The sequence below is a fragment of the Nerophis lumbriciformis genome, linkage group LG28, assembly GCF_033978685.3.
Source record: "Nerophis lumbriciformis linkage group LG28, RoL_Nlum_v2.1, whole genome shotgun sequence".
NCBI lineage: Eukaryota > Metazoa > Chordata > Actinopteri > Syngnathiformes > Syngnathidae > Nerophis > Nerophis lumbriciformis.
In genome coordinates, this window is record NC_084575.2 from 24,507,950 (window position 1) to 24,535,773 (window position 27,824).

The 27,824-nt window shown below is 39.1% G+C and overlaps 1 protein-coding gene across 6 annotated transcripts in view; it reads right to left on the reverse strand.

The window, feature by feature from the left end:
- The window catches only part of foxp1b (forkhead box P1b), a 536,506-nt gene that overhangs the window by 186,565 nt on the left and 322,117 nt on the right, over window positions 1-27,824 (reverse strand). For all 6 annotated transcript variants that reach the window (XM_061923944.2, XM_061923948.2, XM_061923943.2 and 3 more), the window contains exon 5: window positions 11,819-11,917. In XM_061923944.2, coding sequence (XP_061779928.1) covers window positions 11,819-11,917 — 99 coding nt within the window. The remainder of the gene's footprint in view (window positions 1-11,818; window positions 11,918-27,824) is intronic.

Consider the following 27,824-nt stretch of genomic DNA (forward strand, 5'->3'; position numbering starts at 1 on the left):
TACCACCAGACCTTCGTAACTTAGACTCAATATCCCTCTTCAAATCAAGACTCAAAACACACCTATTCCTGACTGCCTATTCATTGTAAATCTTATCGATCTTTGTTGTTGTTTTTATCCAATTGATTTTATTGTTTTTGATTTTGTACGGTGTCCTTGAGTGGAGAAGGTATTCGACCGTGTCCCTCGGGAAGTCCTGTGGGGAGTGCTCAGAGAGTATGGGGTATCAGACTGTCTGATTGTGGCAGTCCGCTCCCTGTATGATCAGTGTCAGAGCTTGGTCCGCATTGCCGGTAGTAAGTCGGACACGTTTCCAGTGAGGGTTGGACTCCGCCAAGGCTGCCCTTTGTCACCGATTCTGTTCATAACCTTTATGGACAGAATTTCTAGGCGCAGTCAAGGCGTTGAGGGAATCTGGTTTGGTGGCTGCAGGATTAGGTCTCTGCTTTTTGCAGATGATGTGGTCCTGATGGCTTCATCTGGCCAGGATCTTCAGCTCTCACTGGATCGGTTCGCAGCTGAGTGTGAAGCGACTGGGATGAGAATCAGCACCTCCAAGTCCAAGTCCATGGTTCTCGCCCGGAAAAGGGTGGAGTGCCATCTCCGGGTTGGGGAGGAGATCTTGCCCCAAGTGGAGGAGTTCAAGTACCTCGGAGTCTTGTTCACGAGTGAGGGAAGAGTGGATCGTGAGATCGACAGGCGGATCGGTGCGGCGTCTTCAGTAATGCGGACGCTGTATCGATCCGTTGTGGTGAAGAAGGAGCTGAGCCGGAAGGCAAAGCTCTCAATTTACCGGTCGATCTACGTTCCCATCCTCACCTATGGTCATGAGCTTTGGGTTATGACCGAAAGGACAAGATCACGGGTACAAGCGGCCGAAATGAGTTTCCTCCGCCGGGTGGCGGGGCTCTCCCTTAGAGATAGGGTGAGAAGCTCTGCCATCCGGGAGGAGCTCAAAGTAAAGCCGCTGCTCCTCCACATCGAGAGGAGCCAGATGAGGTGGTTCGGGCATCTGGTCAGGATGCCACCCGAACGCCTCCCTAGGAATGTGCTTAGGGCACGCCCGACCGGTAGGAGGCCGCGGGGAAGACCCAGGACACGTTGGGAAGACTATGTCTCCCGGCTGGCCTGGGAACGCCTCGGGGTCCCACAGGAAGAGCTGGACGAAGTGGCTGGGGAGAGGGAAGTCTGGGCTTACCTGCTTAGGCTGCTGCCCCCGCGACCCGACCTCGGATAAGCGGAAGAAGATGGATGGATGGATGGATGGTCCTTGAGTGCCCAGAAAGGCGCCTCATAAGTAAAATGTATTATTATCATTATTATAACTTTCCTCCAGAAGGTCTTATCTTTGTCCATGTGATGTCACGGCTTATTGCAGTGAAACTTGCCAAGGGACATGTAACCAAATATTAACATTGCTGTATTTATACTTTTGACCCAGCAGATTTGGTGACATTTTCAGTAGACCCATAATAAATTCATAAAAGAACCAAACTTCATGAATGTTTTTTGTGACCAACAAGTATGTGCTCCAATCTTGTCCTGGGCATGACGTTGAAGTGCATCCGGCAGTGGAGGCTCCTCTATGAGTTCTTGGGGCACTAAGATGTTAACCCCTTTACTACTGTTACCCCAGGTGGCCCTTGGCAAAGGCCTAGTACCTGACTGCCCCGTAGCCAGGGATACGGTGAAGACCTCAACGGCGGAGCAGGCGGAAGACGGTAGATTTAAGAACTACCACAACGGCTGCGATGGCGGAAGAAGGCTGCAGCAGAAAAGGGTCCCCAGTCGTCTTGGACTCCATGCCACTGGACCCTGACCCGATTCTGTCACGGATCGTGTGGTGACTGTCTGTGCACCAGTCTCCACTGTCAGGACATGGACTTTGGCGCAGTTTCCTGCGAGGATTGCTTTCCCAAGATGCAAACGAACTGGACCGGACACGGCGTGAAGGTAGATACATGATTTAATTTTACACTAACAAAAGAACAAACTAAAGGCGCGCACAAGGCGGAGGTACAAACTTGGCTAGGAAACAAAAACTAGGACAAAGGCAAAACTATGAACATAAAACAAACAACACTTACTGTGGCATGAGCGGAGCATGAAACTATGAACAGACATGAGTATCAAAGGTAGCATGGGTAGCAGAAGCAATGTCGCCAGACAGACTGCCTGGCAACTGAAAGCTTAAATAATACCGACATGATTAGTGACAGGTGCGCGAGTGCAAAAGAGAACTTTCGAATGTCAGCTGTGTTTCTACTTAGCGAAAAACTTCGGCCACTTGTCGAAGGAGAGTCAACGAGAATACGAGCTACCGTGGATGTGATAAAAAGGTAGCGTGTGCTTTGTATTACCTGGCCGTCGAGGGAAGACTACGGAAAACAGCAAATGCTTTTGAACTGGCAAAGCAGACTGTACCAGTTATTGTCCGCCATGGTATGTGCACTTAAGATGCGACTTTAAGGTTTTACTACTTACGTATCAAATACTACACGGTCTAGCTCCATCCTATCTTGCCGATTGTATTGTACCATATGTCCCGGCAAGAAATCTGCGTTCAAAGAACTCTGGCTTATTAGTGATTCCCGGAGCCCCAAAAAAGTCTGCGGGCTATAGAGCGTTTTCTATTCGGGCTCCAGTACAATGGAATGCCCTCCCGGTAACAGTTAGAGATGCTACCTCAGTAGAAGCATTTAAGTCCCATCTTAAAACTCATTTGTATACTCTAGCCTTTAAATAGACCCCCTTTTTAGACCAGTTGATCTGCCGTTTCTTTTCCTTTCTCCTCTGCTCCCCCTATCCCTTGTGGAGGGGGAGACACAGGTCCGGTGGCCATGGATGAAGTGCTGGCTGTCCAGAGTCGGGACCCGGGGTAGACCGCTCGCCTGTGTATCGGTTGGGAACATCTCTGCGCTGCTGACCCGTCTACGCTCGGGATGGTTTCCTGCTGACTTATGTTGGATCCACTATGGACTGTACTCTCACAATATTATGTCAAACCCACTCGACATCCATTGCATTCGGTCTCCCCTAGAGGGGGGGTGTTACCCACATATGCGGTCCTCTTCAAGGTTTCTCATAGTCATTCACATCGACGTCCCCCTGGGGTGAGTTTTTCCTTGCCCTTATGTGGGCTCTGTACCGAGGATGTCGTTGTGGCTTGTGCAGCCCTTTGAGACACTTGTGATTTATGGCTATATAAATAAACATTGATTGATTGATTGATTGAAAAACGAATGGACAATGAAGGTAGCAGAAGCAATGTCGCCAGACAGACTGCCTGGCAACTGAAAGCTTAAATAATACCAACATTATCAGTGACAGGTGCGTGAGTGCAAAACGTGAGACAGGTGAAACTAATGAGTAGTCATGGAAACAAAACAAGCAAGAGTGCACAACTAGGAACTAAGAAGAGTCCAAAAAACAAACAGCACATGGTCAAACAAAAACATGATCAACAGACATGACAGTCACGCACAGGCATCCTCCATAAAGGGATACACCCCTCCCAAGAGGATCGCCGATAATAATAATAATGTGCTCCAATCACTCCATCACAAAAAAAATAAGAGTTGTAGAAATTATTGGAAACTCAAGACAGCCATGACATTATGTTCTTTACAACTTTTGACCACGACTGTATATTGCCGTCGTCGGCGATCACTCGAAACGAGTACGATTGTCCTCCTGTTGGTGGGATTGCCTTCAGGAGAACGCCTGTGCGTGGAATCTTTTAAAGTGGGGAGACTGGTGCACAGATAGCCACCACACTGTTCTTGGCAAATAGAAGGCCAGGGTCCAATGGCATGGAGACCAAGACAATTAGGGGGTTCATCTTTGCTGCAGCCTTCTTCCGCCTTTGTGACCGTTGTGGAGCTTCTATGCAACCATCATCCGCCCACTCTGCCGTTGAGGTCTTTGTATATTGCATGCCGAATGTAAACCCCCCCCTACCTCATCCCCAAGTCAAGCCCGTACACGAGGCGACATGACTTGGCGGACGGCCCGGCACCGTCATCGTGCCAATGACATAAATTACAGCGGCACGATCCCGGATCACGGGGAGGAATGTAACCTGGGCATCAAAGTGATAGCAAAGACATCATGTTGACATAACATCTTCCAGCCCAGCTGAATGCTGCATAATCCCCAACAGGAGGTTGATGCCTCGCAAACGGCGTGCAGTTAGCCCGAATGTGGCGCCCCCCTCCCCCTCCCTCGATCAGCAAGGGTCCGACAGTGTTGTTCCTAATTACCTATTTCTCCGTTCCTGATCCTACGGCGGGCATAATTAGTTACCTGGGGCTGCAATCCAATTTGAAGTGATGACAAGAAAGTGATCCATGAAAAAGTAATAAGATAAATCCAATTTCAGCCCGCCTCTAATTAAATGCGCACGGAACTAATGAGTCAAACTCCGCCGCCGCGCTGATAATGGTAATTAGCGGGGTGGGGAGTTGCCCGGCTCTCGTCGTCACGCCGCTGCAGGTGTGAAGTGTTAAAAGGTAAAAGCGGCATGGCTTGGTTTAATTACACGTGTCGCGCCGTCAATGTAATTTACTGGCTTCTTGACCAGTCAAGTATGTTTTGCTGCACTCCAGCTGTTTGCGTGTGGAGTATGATTAAGGTGCCTCAAGGCTGCGGAGTATTCTATCCGGGGGTCGAGGGGTTTCCCTATGACAAGAGCTATGTCATGTAAATCAAGTCTTGTTTGACTCTTGTTTTTTTCCCCTTCATCCGACGTACTACTGTGAAGTCACTTTAGTTCAGATGTTCCGTGTATACCGGCCTTCGTTATTTTTCCGACTTGGATGAGAGTGAATTGGAAATTCCCCGTCTGCAAATGAGTTAAAAGTCGCCATGCGCATGTCTCGGCGCCTAATGGGAAAGCTGCTGAGATGAACAGAGGAGATTTTTTTTTTTTTTTCCCTTCCTTCCCACAGATCAGGTGCTTCTATGAGGTTTACTACACAAGTGCTAGATCATGCCTTTTGATGACCCCGGTCTGGTGCAACAGAATCATTATCCGGCAGTATGATGGGGACATGGTGGATGAGGTGCAGGCTTGTTCTTAAAAAAAGGGGGCAGTGAAGGAGACGTTTAATCTCGCTGAAAAGGGAGAAACTCATCACCCCAAGAAATGTGCCACACATACCTCAACTCATGTTCATAATAATACATTATATTGAAGGATATGAACTGGAGATGTCCGATAATGGCTTTTTTGCCCATATCCGATATTTCCCAACTCTTAATTACCGATTACGATATCAACCGATACCGATATATACAGTCGTGGAATTAACACATTATTATGCCTAATTTTGTTGTGATGCCCCGCTGGATGCATTAAACAATGTAACAAGATTTTCCAAAATAAATCAACTCAAGTTATGGGAAAAAAAATATGCCAACATGGCACTGCCATATTTATTATTGAAGTCACAAAGTGCATTATTTTTTTTAACATGCCTCAAAAAAGGAGCGTGGAATTTGGGACATGCTCTCCCTGAGAGAGCATGAGGAGGTTGAGGTGGGCGGGGAGGGTAGGGGGTAGCGGGGGGTGTATATTGTAGCGTCCCGGAAGAGTTAGTGCTGCAAGGGCTTCTGGGTATTTGTTCTGTTGTGTTTATGTTGAATGTGTAAATGTGTTTGTCATTCTTGTTTGGTGTGGGTTCACAGTGTGGGGCAAAAATGTTGCCTATCGTTCACAATCATTATGAGAGGCAAGAACACACGTCTTTTTATTTTATTTTTTATTTTTTTAGGATTTTAAGGATGATAAAACAGATGAAAGGTGCCTTCTTAAACAACTTCAAAACCCTCCTCTAGAGATGTCCGATAATGGCTTTTTTGCCGATATCAGATATTCCGATATTGTCCAACTCTTAATTACCGACAGTCGTGGAATTAACACATTATTATGCCTAATTTTGTTGTGATGCCCCGCTGGATGCATCAGACAATGTAACAAGGTTTTCCAAAATAAATCAACTCAAGTTATTGAAAAAAAATGCCAACATGGCACTGCCATATTTATTATTGAAGTCACAAAGTGCATTATTTTTTTTAACATGCCTCAAAGCAGCAGCTTGGAATTTGGGAGCGGGGTTGAGGTGGGATGGGGGGTAGCGGGGGGTGTATATTGTAGCGTCCCGGAAGAGTTAGTGCTGCAAGGGCTTCTGGGTATTTGTTCTGTTGTGTTTATGTTGAATGTGTAAATGTGTTTGTCATTCTTGTTTGGTGTGGGTTCACAGTGTGGGGCAAAAATGTTGCCTATCGTTCACAATCATTAGGAGAGGCAATAACACAGGTCTTTTTTTATTTTATTTTTTATTTTTTTTAGGAATTTAAGGATGATAAAACAGATGAAAGGTGCCTTCTTAAACAACTTCAAAACCCTCCTCTAGAGATGTCCGATAATGGCTTTTTTGCCGATATCAGATATTCCGATATTGTCCAACTCTTAATTACCGACAGTCGTGGAATTAACACATTATTATGCCTAATTTTGTTGTGATGCCCCGCTGGATGCATTAGACAATGTAACAAGGTTTTCCAAAATAAATCAACTCAAGTTATGGAAAACAAATGCCAACATGGCACTGCCATATTTATTATTGAAGTCACAAAGTGCATTATTTTTTTTAACATGCCTCAAAGCAGCAGCTTGGAATTTGGGAGCGGGGTTGAGGTGGGGTGGGGGGTAGCGGGGGGTGTATATTGTAGCATCCCGGAAGAGTTAGTGCTGCAAGGGCTTCTGGGTATTTGTTCTGTTGTGTTTATGTTGAATGTGTAAATGTGTTTGTCATTCTTGTTTGGTGTGGGTTCACAGTGTGGGGCAAAAATGTTGCCTATCGTTCACAATCATTATGAGAGGCAAGAACACACGTATTTTTTTATTTTATTTTTAATTTTTTTAGGATTTTAAGGATGATAAAACAGATGAAAGGTGCCTTCTTAAACAACTTCAAAACCCTCCTCTAGAGATGTCCGATAATGGCTTTTTTGCCGATATCAGATATTCCGATATTGTCCAACTCTTAATTACAGACAGTCGTGGAATTAACACATTATTATGCCTAATTTTGTTGTGATGCCCCGCTGGATGCATTAGACAATGTAACAAGGTTTTCCAAAATAAATCAACTCAAGTTATGGAAAACAAATGCCAACATGGCACTGCCATATTTATTATTGAAGTCACGAAGTGCATTATTTTTTTTAACATGCCTCAAAGCAGCAGCTTGGAATTTGGGAGCGGGGTTGAGGTGGGGTGTGGGGTAGCCGGGGGTGTATATTGTAGCGTCCCGGAAGAGTTAGTGCTGCAAGGGCTTCTGGGTATTTGTTCTGTTGTGTTTATGTTGAATGTGTTTGTCATTCTTGTTTGGTGTGGGTTCACAGTGTGGGGCAAAAATGTTGCCTATCGTTCACAATCATTATGAGAGGCAAGAACACAGGTCTTTTTTTATTTTATTTTTTATTTTTTTTAGGATTTTAAGGATGATAAAACAGATGAAAGGTGCCTTCTTAAACAACTTCAAAACCCTCCTCTAGAGATGTCCGATAATGGCTTTTTTGCCGATATCAGATATTCCGATATTGTCCAACTCTTAATTACCGACAGTCGTGGAATTAACACATTATTATGCCTAATTTTGTTGTGATGCCCCGCTGGATGCATTAGACAATGTAACAAGGTTTTCCAAAATAAATCAACTCAAGTTATGGAAAAAAAATGCCAACATGGCACTGCCATATTTATTATTGAAGTCACAAAGTGCATTATTTTTTTTAACATGCCTCAAAGCAGCAGCTTGGAATTTGGGAGCGGGGTTGAGGTGGGGTGGGAGGTAGCCGGGGGTGTATATTGTAGCGTCCCGGAAGAGTTAGTGCTGCAAGGGCTTCTGGGTATTTGTTCTGTTGTGTTTATGTTGAATGTGTAAATGTGTTTGTCATTCTTGTTTGGTGTGGGTTCACAGTGTGGGGCAAAATTGTTGCCTATCGTTCACAATCATTATGAGAGGCAAGAACACAGGTCTTTTTTTATTTTATTTTTTATTTTTTTTAGGATTTTAAGGATGATAAAACAGATGAAAGGTGCCTTCTTAAACAACTTCAAAACCCTCCTCTAGAGATGTCCGATAATGGCTTTTTTGCCGATATCAGATATTCCGATATTGTCCAACTCTTAATTACCGACAGTCGTGGAATTAACACATTATTATGCCTAATTTTGTTGTGATGCCCCGCTGGATGCATTAGACAATGTAACAAGGTTTTCCAAAATAAATCAACTCAAGTTATGGGAAAAAAATGCCAACATGGCACTGCCATATTTATTATTGAAGTCACAAAGTGCATTATTTTTTTTAACATGCCTCAAAACAGCAGCTTGGAATTTGGGAGCGGGGTTGAGGTGGGGTGGGAGGTAGCGGGGGGTGGATATTGTAGCGTCCCGGAAGAGTTAGTGCTGCAAGGGGTTCTGGGTATTTGTTCTGTTGTGTTTATGTTGTGTTACGGTGCGGGCGTTCTCCCGAAATGTGTTTGTCATTCTTGTTTGGTGTGGGTTCACAGTGCGGCGCATATTTGTAACAGTGTTAAAGTTGTTTATACGGCCACCCTCAGTGTGACCTGTATGGCTGTTGACCAAGTATGATATGCATTCACTTGTGTGCGTGAAAAGCCGTAGATATTATGTGACTGGGCCGGCACGCAAAGGCAGTGCCTTTAAGGCTTATTGGCGCTCTGTACTTCTCCCTACGTCCGTGTACACAGTGGCGTTTTAAAAAGTCATACATTTTACTTTTTGAAACCGATACCGATAATTTCCGATATTACATTTTAAAGCATTTATCGGCCCTTGGGGTGAAAAGGGGATGGGTCGAATGCAGAGGACAAATTTCTCCACACCTAGTGTGAGTGTGACAAACATTTGTACATTAACTTTAACTTAACTTAACCCATCCCTAGGGCTCCTGGAAATGAACAGTACCACCGTGAGTTTTTCCAAAGTCCGGTAATCAATCACTGTTTTACGATAATTCAGATGTGAAACAATTATACCAACCGTTGGGAGTTCTAGCACGGTATATCATTGCACCAGGAATCGTTACGTCCCTAGAACACGTGACTGCAACCGTGTTAGGCGGAGATGTGTTTAATGAACAGAACATGCAACACGGAGATAAACACTTGTCTGGACATGTGACATTTGCACAGCTGCAAATTTAACCCAGCGGGGGGGAGGAAGAAAAAAAACAGAACAATGTGCAGGCAATTTATGGTGTTGGTAAAGATACTACACCAAGTCTGTGCTCTTTTCACACGAAGTGGGCATGAGTGGGTTGGGGAGGGGAGGGGGGGGTGGCAACTCTCTCTTCAATAGCTGAGTGACAGCTTGGCCGAGCTCTCTGTATACATTAATAAATTAGAATTCTAATTCTGTCTTTGTCTGCAGAAGGTGGCCCAGTACTTTACCGTGTATCAACAACTGGCTGCGTGCACGAATCTGCCATTAGGGTCCCCCTGTGTTGACCTCTGCAGCACAACTCCCTGCCATGCCGGGAAAACCGCTTGGTTTGATACTTTTAACTTATTTGAATCGCCACAAATATGCACACAATTAAAAGGTCATCTCAGTCGTGTTTCATCCTCTGCAGCAACTCTGAAGAGACATCTGCACAACAAAGAAGCTTTTTTTTTTCCTTCACAACCTTACATTAGATCTAGCTGTTACAATGGCTCATTAACTAGGGTCCCCAATGGGACAGTCAGGGTATTAAATATTATGTATAAATATATATATATACTCGCACAAAGGACAGGGCCTCCCTATTAATCACCAAATATGCCCCGAAGTCATTAGCTCTTTCGCACTGATACAAACACCCGGTCCTCTCGTCCGAGCAGAGAGATACACAAACAGTTGTGGTTAAAAAGGTTGCACCGTATTTTTCCGATGATAAGTCGCAGTTTTTTTCATAGTTTGGTGCGACTTATACTCTGGAGTATAAGCTCACCTGCACTGGCTTCCTGTGCACTTAAGATGTGACTTTAAGGTTTTACTACTTACGTATAAAATGCTACACGGTCTAGCTCCATCCTATCTTGCCGATTGTATTGTACCATATGTCATACTTGCCAACCCTCCCGGATTTTCCGGGAGACTCCCGAAATTCAGCGCCTCTCCCGAAAACCCCCCGGTACAAATTTTCTCCCGAAAATCTCCCGAAATTCAGGTGGAGCTGGAAGCCACGCCCCCTCCAGCTCCATGCGGACCTGAGTGACGTGTCAACAGCCTGTATTCACGTCCGCTTTCCCACAATATAAACAGCGTGCCTGCCCAGACATGTTTCTTATGTGGGTTTATTGTTAGGCAGTTTCATTAACGTCCTCCCAGCGCGGTAACAACACACAACAACAGCAGTCATGCTTTATTCTACCGTAAAGCAGTTCGTCTGCCGTAAACAGCAATGTTGTTGTAATATATTGAGTTGGAGGCAATAACCAAGCGTGGTGATGAAGTACGTCTCTTTACTGTAGACTTCAGAACAGACTCACTCACTTGACGTCAGGTGCGCAACACCACGCAAATCGTTGGCCAACCAAAAAGTAACCCCAGTACGCTATAGCCAACATTCACCAGGAGATGGCAACAGACAAACATAGATCACTCTATTACATTCCTCCTCTTTTAGAAATGTAGAAGTTATTTAAAATAAATAAACAACCCAACCAAAAAATGCAGCAGCTCAATTAAAAAACTGTACTTAAGCCACATTCTTTTTTTTTTTTTTTAGTACTGAACTCTTAACCCTCATTTGTAAACAATAACATGCTTATTATACAAACAGTATTTGTACACCTTTAACACAGATTTTTATACTGTCTTCAGAGATTCAGTTTTTTTGGTGGTACTCGAAACCTTTCTGGGTACCTGCGAAAGGGTGTTCAGCATGGTTAGAAAAATAGTGACAGAGAATAGAACAAGGATGGACAATTCAACCCTTAACTCAACAATGAGTAGATGAGTGTTATGTGTGTGTATATGTGTAAATAAATGAACACTGAAATTCAAGTATTTCTTTTATTTATATATATATATATATATATATATATATATATATATATATATATATATATATATATATATATATATATATATATATATATATATATAATAAAATAAATATATATATAGCTAGAATTCACTGAAAGTCAAGTATGTAATATATATATGTATATATATATATATATATATATATATATACATATTACATACTTGACTTGGTGAATTCTAGCTGTAAATATACTCCTACCCTCTAAGCCACGCCCCCAACCACGCCCCCGCCCGACCACGCCCCCACCCCCCACCCCCACCTCCCGAAATCGGAGGTCTCAAGGTTGGCAAGTATGCCATATGTCCCGGCAAGAAATCTGTATTCAAAGAACTCCGGCTTATTAGTGATTCCCAGAGCCCAAAAAAAGTCTGCGAGCTATAGTGCGTTTTCTATTCGGGCTCCAGTACTATGGAATGCCCTCCCGGTAACAGTTAGAGATGCTACCTCAGTAGAAGCATTTAAGTCCCATCTTAAAACTCATTTGTATACTCTAGACTTTAAATAGACACCCTTTTTAGACCAGTTGATCTGCCGTTTCTTTTCTTTTCTGCACAGGTCCGGTGGTGGTGGTGCACTCCCAGCCCTCATTTTTGCACATTTCTCAACAAGAGCATCTCGTTTTGTTCCAAACAAGGGAAAATTCACCATGTTTTTGGAATCAGCCTTCAATGAATGAGCATGTACAGCACCTGTAGTCTTTGGTCCTTGTCGTCCGCTTTGGGGGATTTGCAGCCGGCGTTTAGTTGCGACTGCTGTTGCAGAAGTATCTGCCGAGCTACCTGGAGAGCCTGAAAGAGAAAGAAAGGTGAAATTATTTTTTTCATAAAGCCTACCGTATTTTCCAGACTGTAAGACATAAATAAAATCATTTTTTTCCCTCAAAACTCGACAGTGCGCCTTATAACCCGATGCGCCTAATGTACGGAATAATTCTGGTTTTGCTTACCGACCTCAAAGCTATTTTATTTGGTACATGGTGAAATGATAAGTGTGACCAGTAGATGGCAGTCACACATAAGAGATACGTGTAGACTGCAATATGACTCAAGTAAACAACACATTTTACATGATCTATTGAAAATACAGAACATTACACACGGCGCTCAAAAATCTGTCAAAATGTTTTAGTACAACTTTGATTGTACTTTGCTTCAACATACAAGTATTATTATGGTGTGTGTAAGTAATGGCATATCATCTGGTGTTTTGTTTCGCAATATTATTCAAAACCAATTTTGGTAAAACTTAAGTATGGGGAACACATATTCAACATTAATTAGTAGCTTATTAACATGCAAATTAGTAACATGTTGGCTCTTAACTAGTCATTATTAAGTACTTATTAATGCCTTATTCTGCATGGCCTTATTATACAACCAGTAAGCCATTAACTAAGAGTGTTCCCTCAATAACCTCAGAATTATTGCTTATTAGTAACCCTAACCCTTATATGTTCCCCTAGTGCATGGGTGTCAAACTCTGGCCCGCGAGCCAAATTTGGCCCGCCGTGTAATTTCACTTGGCCCGTGAGGTGATATCAAATTAACACTAGAGCTGGCCCGCCGATTATATACAGCGGCGGTGCCGCGGTACACCGCTAATTCTCATACTTGCCAAACCTCCCGGGAGACTCCCAAATTTCAGTGCCCCTCCCGAGAATTGTAACGTCCCCTTTTCGTCCAGTCCAACGAGTGCTGGCTCAGTTACATAATATGTGCGGCTTTGGCACGCACACAAAAGTGAATGCAACGCATACTTGATCTCCAGCGATGCAGGTTACACTGAGGGTCCCAGTATAAAAACCTTTAACATTGTTAGAAATATACGCCACACTGTGAATCCACACCAAACAAGAATGACTAACACATTTCGGGAGAACATCCGCACAGTAACACAACATAAACACAACAGAACAAATGGGATTTGGAGGTAGCGGGGGTGTATATTGTAGCGTCCCGGAAGAGTTAGTGCTGCAAAGGGTTCTGGGTATTTGTTCTGTTGTGTTACTGTGCGGATGTTCTCCCAAAATGTGTTTGTCATTCTTGTTTGGTGTGGGTTCACAGTGTGGCGTATATTTCTAACAATGTTAAAGTTGCTTATACGGCCACTCTCAGTGTAAACTGTATCGCTGTTGATGAAGTATGCTTTGCATTTATGTGTGTGTGCGTACAGGAGCCGCGTATACCTTGTGACTGGGCGGGCACGTTGTTAGAAGGGGTGAAAAGCGGACGTGACGTCAGCTCGTAGAGGTCGTTAAAAGCAGTGCCTGTAAGGCACGCCCCCAAGACTGTGGAATACGAGATATAATGACTGATGAACACCTTCGTTCGATAATGAGGGTTGCCTCAGCTCAAAGCCTGAGCCCCGACATTAATGAACTAGCATCCAAGAAAAGATGGCAGGTATCTGGCTTGGGCACATCAGATTAGATCAGTGTGTTGCAAACTGAGCAGTTTAAAGTCCTGAATGGTTGGTTTATTCATTGTTTTATTTTCAAATGTATTAGCCTGTGGAAAAAGTTAATGTTGATATTTACCTCAAAAGGCTACAAATAGAAAAGACGCAATCAATTTTTATTTAAATTGTGTTTGATATGCCATTGATATTTTTTTATTATTATTATCATTATTAGTTGAAACTCGATTTTGCATGTCACTATAAAGTTATATAAGCCTTGCTTGTTCAATATTTAATGCAAAACTTGTTTGGGTACCTATCAAAAAGGTTAATTTGTTCAACCTTGGCCCGCGGCTTTGTTCAGTTTAAAATTTTGGCCCACTCTGTATTTGAGTTTGACACCCCTGCCCTAGTGTCTAAATAACTCTACATTAAGTCGTTGTTACTTTAATAAGCAACTAATTAATGGTGAATATGTTCCCCATACTAAAGTGTTACCCCAACTTTTTTTACCTTCTAGTACCTGCTGATATGTATTTGGGGTCTGCATAAGTCCTGAAAAATTGCCCGCATCCGCCTTTGTAGTCCGTGCCGTAGTCGTAGTCGATAATCTCTTTCTTTTTCTCTATCTTCTTGTTATGGGACATTCATCCTCCGCTGTTGCCATTTCTAATATAAAGTAGTGTAAAGTTCTTACTTATAATCTGTCAGTAAACTCACCATGAAAGCGCTAAAACATACTGGTGTAGTGAGTTACTATTATTCACCCAAGGAACTTTAGTTATTAGAGAGTTCCGGTCGGACGGCTTTTCCACGGGACACATTTCCGGCCTTGTTGTTGCACTAGTGATCCACGGATGAGGAGCACTAATTAGAAGCATTATTTAAACCTGCCTTTCTCTCCGGTCAGTGCTGGAGTATTGTTTGTTATATGCTGTGGACTCCCTGTTTCATGCAATGCTCTGTTCATGCTTGTTTTCTGGAGATACCATAGTTCATGCGGATGATTTCATGCTTAGTTCATGCTGCTCGTGCCTTGCCAAGTAAGTTTTGTTTATTTATGCCACAGTTAGAGACTTTTTGTTTCATGTCCATAGTTCAGGTTAAGTGTCAGCTTTTGTTTCCTGCGTTAAGTTGTGTCTTCGGCTTGTGCACCTTTTTGTTTTCACCTTTTTTTGAACATTAAAACCATGTTTTCTTGTACACCGCCTGTCATCTCTGCATCTTGGGGTTCGTCACCTCCACATCATGACAGATACCAAGTACAGGCACGTATCTAGTCGATACGACTATGATTACGTCGATATTTTTTGGCATCACAGCATCTTCTTTTGTTTTTTTTAAATGTGTTTTACGTTTATAAACCCAGTAAATATGTCCCTGGACACACGAGGACTTTGAATATGACCAATGTATGATCCTGTAACTACCGTATTTTTCAGAGTATAAGTCGCACCGGCCGAAAATGCATAATAAAGAAGGAAAAAAACGTATATGTCGCATTTTTTGGGGAAATGTATTTGATAAAAGCCAACACCAAGAATAGACATTTGAAAGGCAATTTAAAATAAATAAAGAATAGTGAACAACAGGCTGAATAAGTGTACGTTATATGAGGCATAAATAACCAACTGAGAACGTGCCTGGTATGTTAACGTAACATATTATGGTAAGAGTCATTCAAATAACTATAACATATAGAACATGCTATACGTTTACCAAACAATCTGTCACTCCTAATCGCTAAATCCCATGAAATCTTATACGTCTAGTCCCTTACGTGAATTAGCTAAATAATATTATTTCATATTTTACGGTAATGTGTTAATAATTTCACACATAAGTCGCTCCTAAGTATAAGTCGCACCCCCGGCCAAACTATGAAAAAAACTGCAACTTATAGTCCGAAAAATATGGTACTTGGTATCGGATCGATACCCAAATTTGTGATATCATCCAAAACTAATGTAAAGTATCAAACGAGAGAAGAATAAGTGATTACTACATTTTAACAGAAGTGTGGATAGAACATATTAAAAGAGAAAATAAGCAGATATTAACAGTAAATGAACAAGTAGATTAATAATTAATTTTCTACCACTTGTCCTTAATAATTTTGACAAAATAATAGAATGATAAATGACACAATATGTTAATGTATATGTCAGCAGACTAATTAGGAGTCTTTGTTTGTTTACTTACTACTAAAAGACAAGTTGTCTTGTATGTTCACTATTTTATTTAAGGACTTAACTGCAATAAGAAACATATGTTTAATGTACCCTAAGATTTTTTGTTAAAATAAAGCCAATAATGCCATTTTTTTTATTTAGAAAAGTATCGAAAAGTATTGAAATAATTTTAGTACCGGTACCAAATTATTGGTATCGTTACAACACTGGCGCCTTTAATCCGGTCCGGAAAATAGCATACTTGCCAACCCTCCCGGATTTTCCGGGAGACTCCCGAAATTCAGCGCCTCTCCCGAAAACCTCCCGGGACAAATTTTCTCCCGAAAATCTCCCGAAATTCAGGCGGACTCAGGTCCTCCACAATATAAAAAAGCGTACCTGCCCAATGACGTTATATCTGTAGAATGATGGAGGGCGAGTTCTTGGTTTCCCAGCGCGGCAACAACACACAACAACAGCAGTCACTTTTTTGTATACCGTAAAGCAGTTCGTCTGCCGTAAACAGCAATGTTGTGACACTCTTAAACAGGACAATACTGCCATCTAGTGCATTTGATGAAAGCACTTTTGTGCGTGCCACACAGCAATGCATCAGAGAGGGTGTTAAGCATGGTTCGAAAAATAGTGACAGAGAATAGAACAAGGATGGACAATTCAACCCTTAACTCAACAATGAGTAGATGAGTGTTATGTGTGTGTATACGTGTAAATAAATGAAAACTGAAATTCAAGTATTTATTTTATATATATATATATATATATATGTATATATATATATATATATATAATAAAATATATAATAAAATATATATATAATAAAATAAATATATATATATACATCTAGAATTCACTGAACGTCAAGTATTTCTTATATATATATATATATATATATATGAAATACTTGACTTGGTGAATTCTAGCTGTAAATATACCCCTCCCCTTTTAGCCACGCCCCCAACCACGCCCCTGTCCCACCCCGACCACGCCCACCCCCATCCCCCTCCCCCCACCTCCCGAAATCAGAGGTCTCAAGGTTGGCAAGTATGGGAAAATAGGGTAATACAAAAGTGCCAAATGGTTGAAAGTACCCTGAGAAGATCCTTCATGTCCATTACCAGAGCAAAAATAATCTCCTCTGACACACTGCAGACCATTTCTTGATACTTCAAAAGTGAGGTCATTTACTGAGACGTAAATAAGCTATAAACAAGGATCGGACGCCAAAATACATTGACAAACAAAAAAAGAGATAAGTTCCATAAACAACATTTTATATTGTCAGATACTTATCGCGGCTTTTGGCTTTCCTTGAGCTCAGCCAAACCCCAATCAAGAAAGCAAATAAACATCTTTCATGACTGCTCCGAATATCTGTTAAAGGACACGGCCTTTCTCAGTGGAAAACAAAATATAGTGAAGTCACATGTTTATTGCTCCAGCGACTCCCTTTCCCCTTACGATAAATAATCAAACATGCCATCCAGAGCAAACAAAGCCGAGGAGCGCCGGGGGGAAAAAAACACTGCGGTCTCGAAAAACGGTCAGCGATACCAAGAAAAGCAAGCGTTGTGTTCCCACAGTGAGCTGGCCAGCCTCACACCTCCACCAGTAAACCATCTGGGTAAATAACCAGCTTCATTCTTTCCATCATTCTCAGATGATTGCTCCCACAGTGAAACAAACAGTCAGGGGAACATCGCTCATCTCATACAAGGAAAATCTATTAGCCCCCCTCCCCCTCCTCCAATTATTGGATCATTCTAGATACTGTATATTCAGATATGTGATGAGGAGGAAGATGCAGACAAGATAAAGTGCGGTGGGTGCCTCCATATTTGTACACATATTTCTGACTACACTGTCTACGGCGATCGAGGTTGCGTTCAAGAACCCCGGGAATTGTGAGTATTGGAAAGCAAGTCGTTTTTTTGCACGTTTTCTATGTTTATGTATTTCTGCAAAAGTTGACAATTTGTGGTCGATTTTATTTGTATTATTTTTTGTATAACTTAGTTATCATTCAATTTTAATAATGTAAGTATTTGGTATATTGCACATATACATTCACTGTACAAACATACATATACACATACTGTACTTATACATTCACTGTACAAACATACATATACACATACTGTACATATACAAGTACATATACATACGTACACTCATGCACATAATCACGTTTCATCAAACATATATTAACGTTGTTGCCCTAGGGCAGGGGTCGGCAACCCAAAATGTTGAAAGAACCATATTGGACCAAAAATACAAAAACACATTTGTCTGGAGCCGCAAAAAATTAAAAGCCATATTACATACAGATAGTGTACGTGTCATGAGATATACATTGAATTAAGAGGACTTAAAGGAAACTAAATGACCTCAAATGTAGCTACAAATGAGGCATAATGATGCAATATGTACATATCGCTAGCCGAAATAGCATGTTAGCATCGATTAGCTTGCAGTCATGCAGTGACCAAATATGTCTGATTAGCACTCTACACATGTCAATAACATCAACAAAACTCACCTTTGTGCATTCATGCACAAAGTTAAAAGTTTGGTGGACAAAATGAGACAGAAAAAGGATAAAACACGTCCTAGGAAGTCGGAGAAAGTTATACATGTAAACAAACTAAGGTGAGTTCAAGGACCGCCAAAATTAGTAGGACAAAACGGCGCTCGCCAAATACTCGAATCAGTGAAGCATGTTTAATATAAACAGTGTGATTTATAACAATTAGGGAGGTGTGTGTCATGTTTGTCCTCCTACAGAAAACATACTAAAACAAAAAATATTTTTTTCCCCTCATCTTTTTCCATTTTTCATACATTTTTGAAAAAGCTCCAGAGAGCCGCTAGGGCGGCGCTAAAGAGCCGCATGCGGCTCGAGAGCCGCGGGTTGCCGACCCCCGCCCTAGGGTAAACTGGGTATAACACATGGCACACTGACAAAGCTTAACCTATTGTTACTATAACAATCTACAAGGTTAATGTAGGTTGCTTCTCTTTCTTCCCCTCCATTTTTCTGCATTCTTTTGTATCTCTAGTTATCATTACGGATATGTATTGTTGCATTTGAACAACTGTATCATTGATAATAGAGGTAAAGTATTGGTATTGTTCATTATCAATACTGTATATTCAGATATGTGATGAGGAGGAAGATGCGGACAAGATAAAGTGCGGTGGGTGCCTCCATATTTGTACACATATTTCTGATTACACTGTCTCGATGATTACGGCGATCGAGGTTGCGTTCAAGAACCCCGGGAATTGTGAGTATTGGAAAGCAAGTCGTTTTTTTGCACGTTTTCTATGTTTATGTATTTCTGCAAAAGTTGACAATTTGTGGTCGATTTTATTTGTATTATTTTTTGTATAACTTAGTTATCATTCAATTTTAATAATGTAAGTATTTGGTATATTGCACATATACATTCACTGTACAAACATACATATACACATACATGTACATATACATTCACTGTACAAACATACATATACACATTCTGTACATATACAAGTACATATACATACGTACACTCATGCACATAATCACGTTTCATCAAACATATATTAACGTTGTTGCCCTAGGGCAGGGGTCGGCAACCCGCGGCTCTAGAGCCGCATGCGGCTCTTTAGCGCCGCCCTAGTGGCTCTCTGGAGCTTTTTAAAAAATGTATGAAAAATGGAAAAAGATGAGGGGGGAAAAATTTATATTTTTTGTTTTAATATGGTTTCTGTAGGAGGACAAACATGACACAAGCCTCCCTAATTGTTACAAAGCACACTGTTTGTATTAAACATGCTTCACTGATGGCGAGCAACGTTTTGTCCTACTAATTTTGGCGGTCCTTGAACTCACCGTAGTTTGTTTACATGTATAACTTTCTCCGACTTTCTAGGACGTGTTTTATGCCACTTCTTTTTCTGTCTCATTTTGTCCACCAAACTATTAACGTTGTGCATGAATGTACAAAGGTGAGTTTTGTTGATGTTATTGACTTGTGTGGAGTGCTAATCAGACATATTTGGTCAGTGCATGACTGCGAGCTAATCGATGCTAACATGCTATTTAGGCTAGCTATATGTACATATTGCATCATTATGCCTCATTTGTAGCTACATTTGAGCTCATTTAGTTTCCTTTAAGTCCTCTTAATTCAATTTATATCTCATGACACACTATCTGTATGTAATATGGCTTTTAATTTTTTTGCGGCTCCAGACAGATTTGCTTTTGTATTTTTGGTCCAATATGGCTCTTTCAACATTTTGGGTTGCCGACCCCTGGGTATAACACATGGCACACTGACAAAGCTTAACCTATTGTTACTATAACAATCTACAAGGTTAATGTAGGTTGCTTCTCTTTCTTCCCCTCCATTTTTCTGCTTTCTTTTGTATCTCTAGTTATCATTATGTATATGTATTGTTGCATTTGAACAACTGTATTGTTTAAAATAATAGAAGTAAATTATTGGTATTGTTCATTATCAATAGCGCTATTTCTATTGGTATCTGTATTGCTCCATTTGTAGTGTAATAATGTTCATTGTCATTTCTGTATTTTTATTTATTTCGCTAATTGCTTCTTTACTATCACATTTACCATCATATTTGTACATGTCGTATTTGCTGATGTTGCTCTATTGTTGTTGTTGTTGTTTGCTGTTGTTGTTTTTGTCTCTCTGTCTAATCCCCCTCTTGTCCCCACAATTTCCTTTTTTTCTCTTTCCATCCCCTCCTGCTCCGGCCCGGCTGCACCAAATGATAATATAAATACATTTAATAAAGTCAAATACAAAGTATCCAACACTTCTCTTTTGTAAAGTAAATCTGAACAGCCGATATGGGCATCTACATCAACTATATGATTTGTCTGAGAAGCTGGACAGGACAAAAACATTTAAAAAAAATAAAAATAAATATTTAAATTACTAGTATGTTCATTTCTCATGTCACATAATTCCCCAAAATATGGAGGAATTGGTTGTTTTTTTTATCTTGCATGTTTTAAAATTTTTAAACTTCCGGTTTGGGTACCCTTTATACACCGACATTGTTTTTAAAGTACCACTTTTGCACTACCATCGGTTAAAATGTAAATGGTACCCATCTTTATTAGAGACTAGGGTTGTACGGTATACCGGTATTAGTATAGTACCGCGATACTACTGAATCATATTCGGTACTATACCGCCTCTAAAAAGTACCGGACCCACCACGCCCCCGTCGTCATCACGTCTTGTCATTGCTGGTTCATGAGCAAAGGAGCATGTTCGGCAGCGCACAATCACGGAGTACTTACAAGCAGACCCAGTGTGTAGACAGAAAAGGGAGAACGGACGCATGTTGGCTTAAAAACTAAAGATAAAGGTTATGACACAGAAACGCCTTCAGGAAGAGGTGCTTTAAGACATGGCTAGCTAGCAAGCGGCAGTGTTTTAGCTACTTCTAAATCACTAATCCTGGTCTCCATGGCGACAAATAAAGTACGTTTCTTACAAGAATCATCCCTGCAGGACGAGGAATAGCTAAACATGCTTCACTACACACCGTAGCTCACCGGCGTCACAATGTAAACAAATCCATTGGTGGATCTACACCTAACATCCACTGTAATGATATCAAGTGCAGGACCATATCTAGTCGATACTATTATGATTACGTCGATATTTTTTGGCATCACAACATCTTCTTTCGTTTAAAAAAAAATTTATATTATGTTTATAAACTCAGGAAATATGTCCCTGGACACATGAGGACTTTGAATATGACCAATGTATGATCCTGTAACGACTTGGTATCGGTTTGATACCCACATTTGTGGTATCATCCAAAACTAATGTAAAGTATCCAAACAACAGAAGAATAAGTGATTATTACATTTTAACAGAAGTGTAGATAGAACATGTTAAAAGAGAAAGTAAGCAGATATTAACAGTAAATGAACAAGTAGATTAATAATTAATTTTCCACCACTTGTCCTTTATAATGTTGACAAAATAATAGAATGGAAAATGACACAATATGTTACTGCTTTTGTCAGCAGACTAAATTAGGAGCCTTTGTTTGCTCACTTACTACTAAAAGAAAAGGTGTCCAGTTTGTTCACTATTTTATTTAAGGACATAATTTCATTAATAAACATATGTTTAATGCACCGTAAGATTTTGTGTTAAAATAAAGTCAATAATGCCATTTTTTGTGGTCCCCTTCATTTAGAAAAGTATCGAAAATTACCAAAAAGTATCGAAATAATTTTAATACCAGTACCAAAATATTGGTATCGGGACAACACTATTAGAGACTAATTCATTCATTGAGATGGCTGCAAAATAACCAACCGTGGGGCCTAACAAAGTTGCGAGTGTCAACATTTTATTAAATTCAAAATTGTTTCTCACTTTCTTTATCAAAATTTAAAAAAAGGATCCCCCTCCACCCCCATACTCCCTTCATTTGCTCCTTGTTTTCTCTGCCAACAAGTCTTTAATAAAGATTAATTTATCAATTTCATTGTTGTGCATTTTGAATGTAAAACTATAATTATTGTCTTTGAAATGTGTTTTTGTTAGTATTTGGAACGGATTAATGGGATACACATGATTTCTTGAAGAAAATTGATTACGTTTTGGCACATTTAAATGTTTGCCTGAATTAGGAACGAATGAGGCACCAAGAATAGTAGGGACTTAAACATGATATGAAAAAACACCATTTTAATGGTAGCTCTTTATCAGGAATTAAATAACTGAAAGATGTCTGATAGCACTCTTTAAATGACTAAGAAAGCAGTTTTCAAATCATTATTTCTAAATGTTAGTATACCTTCTAAGACATGGTGTACTTAACATTCATATGCAGATGAAATAGGCTCAAAAAATATTTGCTATCTTTCAAAGATGTCAACATCTTTTCTTTTCTACTTTAAGCTATGACACACACAGTGAATTGTGTGTGTGTGCTTGTATGTGTGTGTGTTTGGGTGTGTGGGTTTACAAGCGAGGGTGTTGGAACAAAGACTTGAGTCAACAGGATGTGATGGGAAGTTCAGACAGTACAGGGTAAAGAGATACACTTCTGGGAAGTCTTGCTTTACTGTAATCTTTACAAATAAAGTTAAAGTTAAAGTACCAATGATTGTCACACACTGTATGTAACAGAGTAGGAGCAGCTTTTACACTATTCTATTGCTAAATGACACTATTGCTTTGTTTAAAACAATGTCCAGATTGATTTCACTAAAAGCAGCAAGAATATATATATATATATATATATATATATATATATATATATATATATATATATATATATATATATATATATACATACGTACGTACATTGATAGAGACAAATTTGCATACATAAACACCCCCACACACATATTTTGTGTGGGTATAGATATACATATAAACATATGCACATATTGATGTATATATATATATATATATATATATATATATATATATATATATATATATATATATATATATATATATATATATATATATACACACACAAATATGTACATATATATATATACACATATATATATATACAAATATGTACATATATATATATATATATATATATACACATATATATATATATATACATACACATATATATGTATACATACATATGTGTTTATATATATATATACATACATACGTATATATATACATACATGCATACATATATGTGTATATGTACTGTATATATATACATACATGCATACATATATGTGTATATGTATATATATACATACATGCATACATATATGTGGGTATATATATATACATACATGCATACATATATGTGTATATATATGTACATATATAATATATACATATATTATATATATATATATAAAGTTAAAGTTAAAGTTAAAGTACCAATGATTGTCACACACACACTAGGTGTGGCGAGATTATTCTCTGCATTTGACCCATCACCCTTGATCACCCCCTGGGAGGTGAGGGGAGCAGTGGGCAGCAGCGGTGGCCGCGCCCGGGAATCATTTTGGTGATTTAACCCCCAATTCCAACCCTTGATGCTGAGTGCCAAGCAGGGAGGTAATGGGTCCCATTTTTATAGTCTTTGGTATGACTCGGCCGGGGTTTGAACTCACAACCTACCGATCTCAGGGCGGCCACTCTAACCACTAGGCCACTGAGTAGGTTATATATATATATATATATATATATATATATATATATATATATATATATACACATACAGTATGTATATATATATATATAGACACATTTGCATACATACACACCCCCACACACATATTTTGTGTGGGTATAGTTATACATATAAACATATGCATATATATATATATATATATATATATATATACATATATATATATATATATATATATGTATATATATATGCATATATATGTGTATATATATATATATATATATATATATATATATATATATATATATATATATATATATATATATATATATATATATATATACATACATGCATACATATATGTGTATATATATGTACATATATAATATATATATATATATATATATAGACACATTTGCATACATACACACCCCCACACACATATTTTGTGTGGGTATAGTTATACATATAAACATATGCATATATATATATATATATATATATATATATATATATATATATATATATATATATATATATATATATATACATACATATATATATATATATATATATATATATATATATATATATATATATATATATATAGGTGTGTGTTAATATATACATATACATATATATGTATATATATATAAACACACATATATATGTGTGTGTTTATATATATACATACATGCATATATGTGTATATATATATACATATATATATAAATATACACATATATGTGTATATCTATATATATATACATATATATGTGTGTATATATATATATACATATACATGTGTATGTATACATATATACATATACATGTGTATATATACATATATACATATACATATATATATATATATATATATATATATATATATATATATATATATATATATATATATATATATATATATATAACATGACTGCATGTAGAAAAAAAAAAAAGGTAACAGTTCAGTTTAAAAAAGGAATGGAATGCATGGAATTAGAAAGATTAACAGCCTCATTGTATTCATGTCAATGGCTACATTAAATCATTCTGCTAATTATAGCAGGGCAGTAATCATGCCGTCATGCAACCCATAACAGAGTCATGATCATCTTGACTTTGGCAAATTCAAATCAAATTGCTGCCTGACGGCACATAGTGGATTTTTATATAGTAGATTACAACATAACAATATGACTTTCAAAAGGCAACAAGATGCAGAAATGAATATTGTGCTCAAGACTAACATGTTCACCCTTCAATGTTGCTGTCAAACAATGACAGTGAAACCTGTGTTTTCTAAGGAGGAAAAAAAAATGCCAAAGTTTGTTTACCCTCTGGGATATATCGCACGGACTAACTATTCAAATTCAGTCAATTTGCTAGCTTATCATTCAGTGGAACCATGCACCCAGAAAAGAATCTCACTCGTTGATAACTCGCTCTGTGTTCCTTTTCATCGAGTACGACTGTAAAACAACCCACCATGGGGCCAGAGAAAGTTGTGAGTACCAGCACTTCGATAAAGACGGTGAGAAACACTATTATACTATAAATGAATTGCCATTCGGACAACAGTCTTCAATAAAAAAAAAATGTCTCAAAATTATTGTTGCCCTATTATAATGTATGTTAAAAATGTTAGTACTGTATTTTGCGGGATATAAGCCGCACCCTATACGTTTTAGAAGAAACATATTTATATAGTAGCCACACCGGAATTTCTCCCGATTTCCACCCAGACAACAATATTGGGGGCGTGCCTTAAAGGCACTGCCTTTGCGTGCCGGCCCAGTCACATAAAATCTACGGCTTTTCACACACACAAGTGAATCCTGCATACTTGGTCAACAGCCATACAGGTGACACTGAGGGTGGCCGTATAAACAACTTTAACACTGTTACAATTATGCGCCACACTGTGAACCCACACCAAACAAGAATGACAAACACATTTCGGGAGAACATCCGCACCGTAACACAACATAAACACAACAGAACAAATACCCAGAAACCCTTGCAGCACAAACTCTTCCGGGACACTACAATATACACCCCCCGCAAAACCTTGTTACATTGTTTAATGCATCCAGCGGGGCATCACAACAAAATTAGGCATAATAATGTGTTAATTCCACGACTGTATATATCAGTATCAGTTGATATCGGAATCGGTAATTAAGAGTTGGACAATATCGGAATATCGAATATCGGCAACAAAGCCATTATCGGACATCCCTAGTTAGCATATTAGCTAATGCTAACAACGTTACATCACGATAGCACATACAGATATGTATGAAAACACTCTTACAGACATCGCACGTGGGACGGTTTAGTAAGTATGAACAGTTTTAGTTATATTGTAAAACTTACAAACGTTGCTCGGATTAATGAATAAAGAATCCTTTCGAGCGGAAACGCTGCGGACGGTTATGCTTCCATTTCGAGGCACACAACAGGAAGTACATTTTCAACCCCCAGCACCTGCAGTGAGTTAAGTCCTCCAAAAGATTACGCCGTAGCATAAACAATAACACTCCTTTTCAGTGTAATATGAACATTATTTGCAAAGAAACATCTCTAAATTAGCTGCACCGTTTTATAAGCTGCAGGGTTCAAAGCGTTGGAAAAAATTAGCGACTTATTGTACGGAAAATACGGTATTTCAAGGAAAATTGTTGAAATACAATTTTTTTTTTTTTACATACGTTGCTCGGATTAATGAATGAAGAATCGTTTCGTGCAGGGACGCGACGGACAGTTTTACTTTCGGTTTGAGGCAGAACAGGAAGTACATTTTCAACATGTGTTTTGCCTCAAACCGAAAGTAAAACTGTCCGTCGCGTCCCTGCACGAAATGATTCTTCATTCATTAATCCGAGCAACGTTTGTAAAAAAAAAAAATTGTATTTCAACAATTTTCCCTGAAATACCGTATTTTCCGTACAATAAGTCGCTAATTTTTTCCAATGCTTTGAACCCTGCAGCTTATAAAACGGTGCAGTTGCAAATAATTTTCATATTACACTGAAAAGGAGTGTTATTGTTTATGCTACGGCGCAATCTTTTGGAGGACTTCACTCACTGCAGGTGCTGGGGGGTTGAAAATGTACTTCCTGTTGCGTGCCTCGAAATGGAAGCATAACCGTCCGCGGCGTTTCCGCTCGAAAGGATTCTTTATTAATTAATCCGAGCAATGTTTGTAAGTTTTACAATATAACTAAAACTGTTCATACTTACTAAACCATCCCACGTGCTGGATTTACTGCAGCCTCCTTTTCTCCCGCGCGACCAAAACATTGTCCTCTGTGTTTTTTATACATTTTGATTTCTACTTACTCTTTTAATTGGTTTTTTCTTTTAAAATAGTTTTTAATCATATTTATTTTTATATTGTTTTTATACTTATTTATTTTTTTGTTTTTATTCAGTCATTGGTGGAGCTAAGGATAATATTTGAATATTGTTTTTAATATTGTTTTTAATCTTGTTGTGCAGCACTTTGGAAACATTTTTGTTGTTTAAATGTGCTATATAAATAAAGTGGATTGGATTGAATGTGAGCCAACTCTTCCAAAAGATGGCGCCGTAGCACATACAATTACGCACCATTTCAGTCCTCTGCTTTGGTTTAATGAAAACTATTAAACACAAACAAAGCAGTATGGCTATGAGGGGAAAAAAAAAAACATAAATCAGGTGCGCCGTTTTATAAGCTGCAGGGTTCAAAGTGAAGGCAAAAAGTTAGTGCTTATAGTCCAAAATGTACGGTATATATAAAACTGAATGTGATCTGCCTCTGCAGTGTTTACATGGCTTGTCGGGATGGTTTCCCTCCCCTCCCCCCCGGTCCTGTACTCTATCATCTTCTGATCTTCCATTCAGATACCGCTCACTTGAGAGAGACAACTCCATTCTGCCGGAGCCAAATACG